This window comes from Oreochromis niloticus, linkage group LG18, assembly GCF_001858045.2.
Source record: "Oreochromis niloticus isolate F11D_XX linkage group LG18, O_niloticus_UMD_NMBU, whole genome shotgun sequence".
Classification (NCBI taxonomy): Eukaryota; Metazoa; Chordata; class Actinopteri; order Cichliformes; family Cichlidae; genus Oreochromis; species Oreochromis niloticus.
Window position 1 is genome coordinate 22,473,162 of NC_031982.2, and position 11,097 is coordinate 22,484,258.

Below are 11,097 nucleotides of genomic sequence, written 5' to 3' on the forward strand. Positions count from 1 at the left end.
AACTCAGTCAGTGATATATTGTTGTTGGAACATCAGAAAACGATAGAAATAGAAACAGAAATATTGTTTCATTGTTTTACATCAGTTTTCGTATGCATTACATAAAAGGGGTTTTCATCACATTGTTAAACTTTGCAGTAACATAAAACTTGTTTTGAAATCCTGTCCCCTTTATTTTTACTGCGAATGTGAATGCATTTGAAACCAGCGGGTGCTCCCTTCACACAGAGACAGTCCAAACATAATCAAAGACTCCGGCTAGCAGAGTACATTTGCTGCAAGCTAACAAACATTATATTTGAATTAAATCTGACAAAATATAGAGGAAACCTACTATTAAACTCATCCTGCTGGAAAATGAGTTTCAGCTTTAAATCATGTGCTTAGAACAATTTGTGCTTTATGAGAACTGCTGCAAAGCAAGTTAGTTTTTAAGGTGTTAAAACTGTGTTTGGGTAAGTTTAGTGTAAGGTTTGGAGTTATGCATGTGGCTTAGTGGGGATACAGTATTCAAACGCAGAGTAACAAGTGTGTCCGCATGTGTCATCTCCAGCCATGTGCATAGGTTTCCTCCAAGCACTGGTGGGACGTCAGTGGGAGCATTTGAGCACCAGTAGGGTTCAGTTCCTTGATTTGTGCAGAATTCTGTGCATTTTCTCCACCAGCTTCTGCTGGAATTTTTCATTTATGTGAAGAGAAACCCGAAAACAAAGCACCAGATGGCACAACCAGATTCCCTGAGTAAATCCTTTGCTTCTTTCTTGTTTTTACTGTGGGGCCTACATACATCTGTTTTAAATACTGAAGCGAGGTATGCCTGCTGAGCACCCCGAAAATCTGCACATGTGCTTCCTGTTAAACATTTTAAAAAGTCCAAAGCTTGAGTCTTTATTTTAGTATTTATGAATACAGAGTTGTATTCAATTTGCAGTGGAGAAACAAGTGGAAACTCCACAGGCAGTTCCTGTCCCTTACAATAATCCACTCCTGCACATGCATTGCAAAAAACAGTTTAGGTAAATAAAATAAATGCAGTGGTGTTACATGCTTACCCTTTCAATAAACAAAAAACATTAAAATACAAAATTTGAATCTATCAAACTCTCATACAGATTTTTTTTTTCTTTTTTCTTTTTACTGCCCGCCCACACGCGCTGCGCTGGTGTCGAATCAAACGTACCTCCTCAGAGCAGTCTGAAGCCTGTCAGCAGCTTGGAGCGGAGCTCGCTGTGCACACGGGACCGATCGTTAATAAGAAACAGTGAGTAAATATCAAACATCTTTATGTATCTATGAAACATATTCATGTTTCTATTGTATTCATGCAAGGTTCGTTTTAAAAGCTGATTGGCTGCTTAGATTTACGGTGAACAGGAGAGACAGGTTTGTTGTGAGTTCGTTTTTTCCACCTGTGCTATGCAGTCACCATTCATTTATTTATTTATTTTATTAATTGATTTAGGTCTGTTTGTTTGTCAGTTTTTCGTAATGTAGGTATTAAGAACAGAAGTCATGTAACATTATAACAAAGCAGTTATTGAATAAGAAGTTAGATATTTACTTGAGTCACGCATTCCAGTATTCCAGTAAAATAAAGGTTCAAATAGCCTTACATGCACATAAATGTAGAATAATCAGCAGCGAGTGCATTTTTAAAGTAATATTAGAAATGCGATTTATTGTAACTGGTTCTTAGATTGTTTTGATTAACCAATGTGGGGTAACATGCAGCTATTTATTCAAGCACAGCATGTAATATGAGGTATTTTACAAGCTTATATAAAGATAAACAAGCATTAGTGAGAGTATGGCCTTTTTCCTCATCTATTAAAGTGTATGACTTTCACATGTAAATGACTATGTTTTAACATAGTACTACTGAAATCTCTGAACTTATCAACTCAGTTAATATTATTCCTTTAATACTGTTTTCTACAGTGCAGTAAAACTAAAGAGCAACTACATTTTCTGTTCAGTCTCAGAACTCAGTAAACTTTAAACAGGAACAATATTGCACAAAAAGAAGATCAGCAATTTCCTCCTTGAGCAGCACTTTGTTGGCTGGGTGGGAAAAAGTCCCTTTCCATAGCAAGAAACCTTGAAGAAACCTTCAATCAAGAATCAGGCTCTCATTATGGCTGGTCGTGAGCTTGGACCGACTGGGGTTGAGTAAATAACACGTATGGATTCATCGTAAACCAACATGTGTCTTTAATCAGAATCAGAATCAGAATCAGCATACTTTATTAATCCCTGGGGAAATTATGTGTGTTACAGTTGCTCCAGTACAGTAACATCAACAAAAACAGACTAGACTATTTAACAATAGAATATGTTAAGATATAGGGAATAGCACAATAAAATATATATAATCACCAAATAATAAATAATTCTTTAACATTACGCTTTGATAAGAGTTTTACCTTAATTAGTTCTGGGAATTTTGCCCTAAGGTGTTTATTCTGAAGCCGTTCTCACATATGCTGAACACATGTTGCTTTTCCTTCACTTTACAATCCAGCTCATCCCAAGCCATCTTTGTAGGGTCTATGCTGAGGGAGTAAGGAGGCCAGGTCATCTGTTATGGTGGTTAAAAACCACCATAACAGGGGGGTTGTATCACTGCCCTGTTAAAAAGCAAGAGATTCAACCTCATTTCAAGTTAGCAATGGTGGCAGTGAGGAGTAAAAAACTATTTCAAGAGAAAGAAACCTGGGGCAGAACCACATTCAAGGAGGGTGGACCACAGCAATAACCAGCTGTGTTGGAGAGATAATGTTCACTATAAACTCCAAACAGATGATGATTGTTTGTCATTCCAAGGTGTTGACTTAGGTGTTCCTTTGAATTCTGAATAAATGACAATAAATCAACCTTGTCACACAAAGATCCTCTCAAACCATCACAGCTCCTTCTCAGTGCTACAAACATCCAACCAACTCTGTGTCTTGAAACAGTTAGACTGCTCTGATGCATGTATGATGTGTCTCTTGGCCAGAGTAGCTCTTTAAGTCTTATTTGTCTTTCTCAGTAATATTTTATTTTGTTTTGTTTATTTTTTTTACAAATGAAAACATCTGAGGGACAGCTTAGGTTGAATAGTTTTGAGATGAAGTTATAGAGGCAACACTGAAATGGTTTGAATGTTACTTGCCTGACTGCACTGCGCCAAGTGTAAAGTTTAGTGGGGGGGGTTATGTTGTGGGAATGTTTATCTGGGCCCTGTAATTCCAGTGAAAGGAACTCTTATTCCACTGAAAGGACAGTTTCATTCTCCTGACTTTGTGGGAAAAGTTGGGGTATGGTCCCTTCCTGTTCCAGCATGACTGCAAACCAGTGCACAAAGCAAGGTCTATAAAGACATGGTTGGGCAGATTTGGTGTGGAAGAACGTGACTGGCCGGTGCAGAGTCCTGACCTCAACCTGACAGAACACGGTTAAAAATTCCCATACACACACTCCTAAACCTTGTGGAAAGCCTTCCCTGGAGAGTTAAAGCTATTATAGATTGTAAAGAGTGGGCTGATATCACATTAAACCCTATTGATTAAGAATGGGATGTCACCCAAGTTCATGTGGGTGTGAAGGCAGACGAGCAAATATTTTTGGAGCAGAAGAAAAAGTGAAAGACCACAGAGAAGATTCATGGATGCAGTAAAGGTGGACATGCAGGAGATTGGTGTGACAGGATGGTAGAGATAGGGTAAGATATATAGGGTAAGCTATAGTGACCATTAAGTGGGATGGTCCAGTGCGGGTGGAGCATTAGCTGTTAACTCAAGTCTGAGGACTGCCTGTCTATCTGCAGAGAGGCTCAGAGGTGTACATAGTACAAATACTATGTACAAATACTATGTACATAGATAGTATTGGAGTACTACACAGGAGTTTGCCTTGGATGGGTTGTTGGTAGGCACAGCGATAAGACGATTTTCTGTAGCTGATCAATTCTCCACAGTTTTTGTATAGGACTGAGCTCTAGAGACTGGCTACTACATGACCTTAATGTGCCCCTTTGTTTCCTTGGCGGTATGTTATGGGTCATTGTCATGCTGGAAGAACCATCCACGACCCATCTTCGGTGTTCTTGCTGAGGGAAGAAGGTACTTGTCCAAGATTTTGTCCTGTACCTTTGGCATAAAAACAGTCCCAGACATTTTTCCACCTCCATGCTCCATGCTTGATTTTGGTTTCATCTGACCACAACACTTTCTCCCAAGCCTTCTCTGAATCTGAATGTTCACTGGCCTATACATGTCTGGTGTTGAGCAGGGGGGCGTTGCAGGAACTGCAAGATTTCTATCTATTAATGTATAGTTAATTTTAGTGACTGTGGTCACAAATGCCTTCAGATCATTAACAACTCTTCCTGTGTAGTTTTGGGCTGATCCACCACCTTTCTAATGATCATCCTCACCCTGTGAGAGTCATGGTCTAAATGCTGTGTTGGGTGTTGGGACAAAAGTCTAGGATGAAGAACTTTGGCCAAGGTTAATGCAAGTGTCCATGATTATGACACTATATACAGAAAGGATGCTTTTCTGAATATGGTTGTTCTGCACAAAACAACCAATGGCCTTTGAAAAATGCCCAACAGTTAACTGAAAAACATTCCACATGATAAACCCATATAATGAGGCAAAAGTAATGAAGATACTGCCAGTAGTGTTGTGTCTACAGTTTATTTTACAGGGGAAAAAATATTACAAACAACCTTGATTGAGTCAGTCTGTGCAAATGTTTGACATGGTTCTCTAAATATTTCCCGTGCCATTGCACTTTATTTGTTGATCATTTATTTGTGTGTAGAAGTGAAAAAATGTGGGCATCTCGTGCTCGGAACTTGACGTCTAAAAAAGGGGAACACTTTGAAGATAATTATAAATGTAGTTGTCAAATTAATGTAGTGGCAACAATAATATTCCCCTGTGAAAGTTAATGGAGAGGAGATTAATGTGCTGTAATCTTTGCAAGAGGATCTCCAGGGAAATTTGATAACATGCACTGGTAGAAACTAGTGCACTTTGGACTTATCAGTCTGCACAGAGGCTAAATGAACTTGTTTTATTTATCAAAGTGAAGGTACAAAAGGGAGGAAGAGTTCAAGTCAGGGCATGGTGTCCAGATGTTACCACTGATAGTATCACGACAGAATAATTAACACACAATCACACAACTGTTTCCAGATTGCAGTATTTCTTCTTTACGTGTAATTTCTTAAACCCAGGGAACGTGAAGTTTCTAAATGTTTCCTAATGTGGCTCCAGTTCTGCTTACAGCTTAGCAGTGTTGTATTTTACTGTTTTATTGTAATAGGAACATAAAATCCAGACATCATATCTATAGTTGCCTGCAGCTTTACAAGAATCGTGGCGCTAAATTTTGATTTATTTTTGTCAGTTTCTAATTTGTGTTCCCTCTTGATTTAAGATAGTCCCCCTGCCAAGTAATGTGCACACTGTTGCTCAAGCAGAATGTTTAAAGACACGGTGAAATGAAATGCTTTTTGCTTTTTTCAGTATTTTTACAACAAAATCCCTCTCTTCTTTTAGCCAATAAGGTATATAATTTGTTCAGTATTCTTGTGCTTGAGGACTGGTTATATGAATCACCCGTGGTATACATCCTGACGTCTGTTGAACTGACTTCACTCCCTCAGAACAATCTCTCATTCAGCATTTCTCGCAAAAGTGAAACCCTTGAAAATACAAAAAAACTGAAGCTGAGAAGAAAACAGAGAAAATAGAAATGAATGTGTCCTCTGGTTGCACCCTTCTCTATAACACTCATGGCCACTTGCCTTTAAAGTTGTTGATTGAATTTTCATGAGGAAAATTTTTTTCATTGTTTTCTTGTATGCATATTTGAGGTGATCATAAACCCCAAAGCTGTATGGCTTTTGGAAATTTGTGCTAGCCTTACTGACATCCTTACCTTAAAAATATGAAGCACATCATATGACATATTAGCCATGCTGTAACTTGGGTTTTGGAAATTGGGGTTCCTGTGACATTTTCTTCTTTTTTGATCATGATCAATCCTGATTAATTTTGCAGATTAATTTCACTGTACTCATATCTATTGTTTCGATGAGAGTGGGTCAGCCTATACTTAACCATATTATGACAATAATAATATGGTGTGTACATACCAAAAGCAAACCAACTTTTCCCCTCAGATATTTGTCCCCAACATCTAAAAAGATGAGGAGCATGGCAGCCAATCACATTACAGCAACATACTTTCAAACGTTACAATGTAGCCTACATTTCTCCAAACTGAGTTCATTTTCTCTGTGTTTTATCTAAAAGCAGTTTAACCAGATATCTCCAGTCATCAATAAGCACGTCCTCCATTTCTGATTTGTCAGTGGTGTCAGGAGAATCCCAGCTGGTTAATGCGTAGGCTGTTTGTCAGCAATGTTGCAATATTTTAACTTGCGCAATGCACTATGCCCTCTTCTTTGGTTTTGTTGAAAATGCACCATTATGCATGCAGTCATAGCTTTTACTAAGAATGATCAAGAGAGACCGGAGGACAGGAATAAAGGAAAGCTCGAAAGAGAATGAAAAAGACAGTGCTCTTACAACATAAATAAAGTTTCATTTGGTTAATCTCTAAGGTTTCAGGGTTTTTGTTTTTTTTCCCTAAGAGGATAATCAAGGAAATTCTAAATGACTGCACTGAATTACTGCAGTTAAGTCATATCTTAAGAACTGGATTTAAATCTGCCTCATATATAAATCCTGCAAGTGTTTGTTGTTTGTATCACTCTGGGGATGTACATTTTTGTGAATGTTTACGTCTGTATTTCCCTTGACAGTTTTATATCATCAACATGGATTTCTCAGAGGAAGACTACGACTATGAAAACACCAGCTACAACTTCACCTATGATGATTATCCTGCTGTATGCGAGAAAGGGGACATCCGATCTTTTGCAGCCCTCTTCCTGCCCATCATGTACACCGTGTGTCTGGTGGTGGGACTGGCTGGAAACGTTTTAGTCGTGGCTGTCTATGCCTACCACAAACGCCTGAAGACCATGACAGATGCCTTCTTGACCCACCTGGCTGTGGCCGACTTGCTCCTGCTCCTCACGCTCCCTTTCTGGGCTGCTGATGCTGCAAGGGGCTGGGAGCTAGGGGAGGTTGTTTGTAAAATCGTGTCTGCCTGCTACACCGTGAATTTCACCTGCTGCATGTTGCTGCTGGCGTGCATCAGCTTGGATCGTTATTTATCTCTGGTCAGAGCACAGGGTAGAGACCGAAGACAATGGCTACAGAGGGCGTTCACCAGGAAATGCTGTTGGAAGGTGTGTTTAGCTGTTTGGGTGACAGCTTTCCTCCTTGGCCTTCCTGATTTAATACTCTCAGAAGTGAGGCAGGCATCTGATAGAAGTGTCTGTCTAGCCATCTATCCTTCATCTATGGCTCGAGGAGGTAAAGCTGTCCTGGAGGTGGTCGAGGTGTTGCTGGGATTCCTACTTCCTCTGCTGGTCATGGTGACCTGCTACTGGCAGGTGGGCTGTGCACTCCGGGGCCTCCCTGATGAGAGCAGAGGGAAGAAGTGGAAAGCTCTGCGTGTCCTTCTCATTGTCGTAGGGGTGTTTGTGATGACTCAGCTGCCTTACAATGTGGTTAAGGTGTATCGGGCAATGGATACAGTCTACAGCTTAGTAACCCACTGCGGGGCGAGTAAGGTGCTTGATCAGGCGGCTCAGGTGACGGAAAGCCTGGCTCTCACTCACTGCTGTTTGAACCCGATCCTCTATGCCTTTGTGGGGTCTTCCTTCAAGATGCACATGATGAAAGTGGCCAAGAAGTTTGAAGCGAAGCGAAGGAAGAGGGGAAGCAAAATAACAGAAACAAATGTGGAGGAGGGGATGGAAATGTCATTCAACTCCCACACTGCATCCCAAGAGACAAGAGACACATTCTCAATATGAGACATGACTGAAATGTCAGTGAGGTCTATGTGTCTATATATGCACACACAAGGTCCAGCAGGAGAGCATATAAAGCTTTTGTTGATGCAGGGTGTAGCAGCAGTAGCAAAATGCTTGCAAATCATTAAACTGTTCAAAAATTCCACTAGTTTTAGCAGTGTGTTCCTAAAAACAGTTTTATTGGCAGATCTTTTTCTGCCAAAGCGAACAGTTTATGTGCTGGTTCCAAAGGGCTCCAATATATATTACTTTTTTTTTGCCCTCTGTTGAAGAGAAAAGAAAATCACTTCAGGCACATATGTTGTATGAAAAGACCTGCTGAGACAGTTTGTAGTTACTCTTTGCAGGAGTAGATGTATTTATTTACAGTAGTATCCATAAGTGTTTGGACAGTGACATCCACCACAGTGGGTTCACTGAGATCTAATTCAAGTATTGCATTAACTTTTCAAGAATTACGGACATTCTTATACACAGTGCACCGTTTTCAAAATCTGAAAATAAATTTTTTGATTTTATATTTCAAATTAATTTTAAATATAAGGATTATTTTTAATAGCTGGATGAAAATCCAAGTCCATGGACATCACCAACTGCTACATTTCATTTCTTGAGATGCTCCATTTGGCCCTTACTACACCTACTTCAGTTGCTGCTTGTTTTTTTGGATTTGAAAACCATGCTTTTCTAAGTTGAAGTCAGGTGACCCAGTGGCCAGTTAAGAATATCCCAGCTCTCTGCCTCAAGAAACTCTTGGGTTGATTTTCCAGGACGCTTTGGGTTTTTTCCGTGTGCACTGTAAAATGCTATCTGAGCAGAGAGTACAGGCCTCTACACTTCATAATTCATCCAGCTACTTCTATAAGCAGGCACATCATTAATAAACACTAGTGACCCGGTTGCACTGGCAGCCATGCCAATGCCATAACACTGCCTCCACTATGTTTGACAGATGTTGTGGTTTGATTCATATCACAAGTCATTTCTCTCTTCCTCCATATTTTTCTCGCCGTATCAGTCTGATAAAAGTTCATCTTGGTTTCATTTGTCAAAAAAACAAAAAACAAAAAGCAAAGTCTAATCTGTCTTTCATGTTGCTTAATGTAACCAGTGGTTTGCACCTTGTAAACACACTGTACTGATCATTTATCATGAGGGTGTATCTGGAGAGTAGACTTTGCCAATAATATGTCTACCTCCTCCCCAGTGTTCTTGACTTGGTTGTTTGTTTTTTTTTGGAAAGAATTCTGCAATATTCCACTTTAGTTGCATTCTGTGGTCTTTCAGGTCTTGTTTTTGAGGTGGACTTCTTTTAAAGAGCATACTAGGTTGCAGAGTTAGAGATTTATGCTCTCTTTGACAGGTTTGTTCTTTTCAACCTAATGATGTCCTACCTCACCCTTTTTTAATATCTTGTGGGAGTTCAGGAAAACAGCTACCAAATACAAGTTCAACACTTTGAACCAAATGCAGATATTTGCTTAGTTTTCCATTAATCTCCTTCTCAACTGTCCAGTTACATCTAAACTTCTGAAAATGGGAGTCTATGTATCTATAAAGTCAGTACATTAATCACGTTTTATCGTTTGATTTAAAAAGCTGCTGAGGTGGTGAAAAGAGGTAAAATTACATGAAAATATTCTCCAAATACTTATGGACTTAACAATCCTTTTAATCCAGATCTTCAAGTTAACTTGTGCTTCTCTGGGATTTCACCAGAAACCTGCACTCTGCCCACACAGTTAAGATTTATTACTGAACTCTTTCTGTATTACACACTAAAAACACCCACAAAGGAAAGAAAAACCAGACCTGCTGGAACTTCAGCTTTGTTGAAATAGTGCTTTGTTTAATTACAATCAACCATGAATAAAAACTCCAGACCCATTTCATGTAATAATCTGCACAGCCTGTAAACCAGATATTATATCGTGCACCTATGAAAGGGTGAGCAAAGACTTTGAACCGCTGTATGTTTGCCAAATATCTGGTTTTCTCAGCTCAGGATGTATCCTGAAAACTCTTTAAAAAAAAAAAAACGTTAACCATCGACAGAATTGCTGTAATGCACTGTTGGTGTTTCAGAATCGTGTGATATATCTACATCCACTGGGACTCAACTTGTTTTGATGTGGCAACGCCGCATTTGTTGTTTCCTGAATTCCTAGGAACATCTGAAACACATTTTTCCACACACAGATTCGCTTCTCTGCACTGAGAGCCGAGGCTGCACAGCGGGGTAAAAAACACTTTTTTATGAGGCAATGACGACAAGTTTGTAAACGTACTTTATCACTACATATGGGTTTACCACTGAGCTGAGGGCTGGACACATTCAGATATTAATTATTACGCTTACCGTCCAGCATCGGCATCATTAACCCTGATAGATATAAACAGGATACTGCATAGTTCAAATATTTTTGATGTCTGTTGCAACTTGTTTCTTTCTCTTTTCTTTTTTTTAAGTGCATGCTCCAATTTGACAAAATGTATACAATTGAATGTTTACTTGTGTCATTAATTTTCTATTCATTAGATGCGAGGTTTATTTATTATTCTTTAGTATTTTTTTCCCTGCATCCCAGCTGGTGGAACTCAAGTATTGGTGTATACTGCAGGTCACACACTCTCATGTGGAAAGCATGTGAGTGATGTTGGACATCTGTTAACAGACCAAAACACTTCATTGAGCCAAAAACAGAAAGGGGGCGGGGGGGGGGGGGGGAAATCAAATTTGAATTGTTGCATACCTTCTGTGTGATTTCAGACAACTTTGAAAACAATCATTTGTTTCAGACTTAAAATTTACATTGGAGCGATTTTTGTTCACTTTCCTTTGCAAATAAAACTGTGCTCGTTAAACTGATTTATTGAGAACATAAACAATATTTCTTACAATAAAAAATGAAGTATCACAAAAAAACAACTCTGCAATTGTACTATATTTAGAACAAAAGTGCAACAAATTAAATTAAATTATGATTAAGGCAGTCAACTAACTTCAGTTTCAACAGACCTGAACTATTTTTTTAATTAAATAAGTAAAAAAAAAAAATCTATTTTTTAACTAATGATAGGATAAACTGAGGCCTAAAATGGCAGTATCACAATAATTTAGAAAAAGAAAACTTTGACATTTTCACAAA

General features: G+C 38.9%; 1 protein-coding gene and 1 pseudogene across 1 annotated transcript; one reads left to right on the top strand and one right to left on the bottom strand.

Moving 5' to 3' along the window:
• Positions 1 to 11,097, bottom strand: part of LOC109195478 (leucine-rich repeat LGI family member 2-like) — a 401,007-nt pseudogene that overhangs the window by 209,326 nt on the left and 180,584 nt on the right.
• On the top strand, positions 1,183 to 10,339 carry ackr4a (atypical chemokine receptor 4a). The gene is made up of 2 exons (XM_025900067.1): positions 1,183 to 1,261; positions 6,824 to 10,339. Exon 2 carries the CDS (start codon positions 6,839 to 6,841, stop codon positions 7,946 to 7,948), a length of 1,110 nt encoding a protein of 369 aa, XP_025755852.1. The 5' UTR covers positions 1,183 to 1,261; positions 6,824 to 6,838; the 3' UTR covers positions 7,949 to 10,339.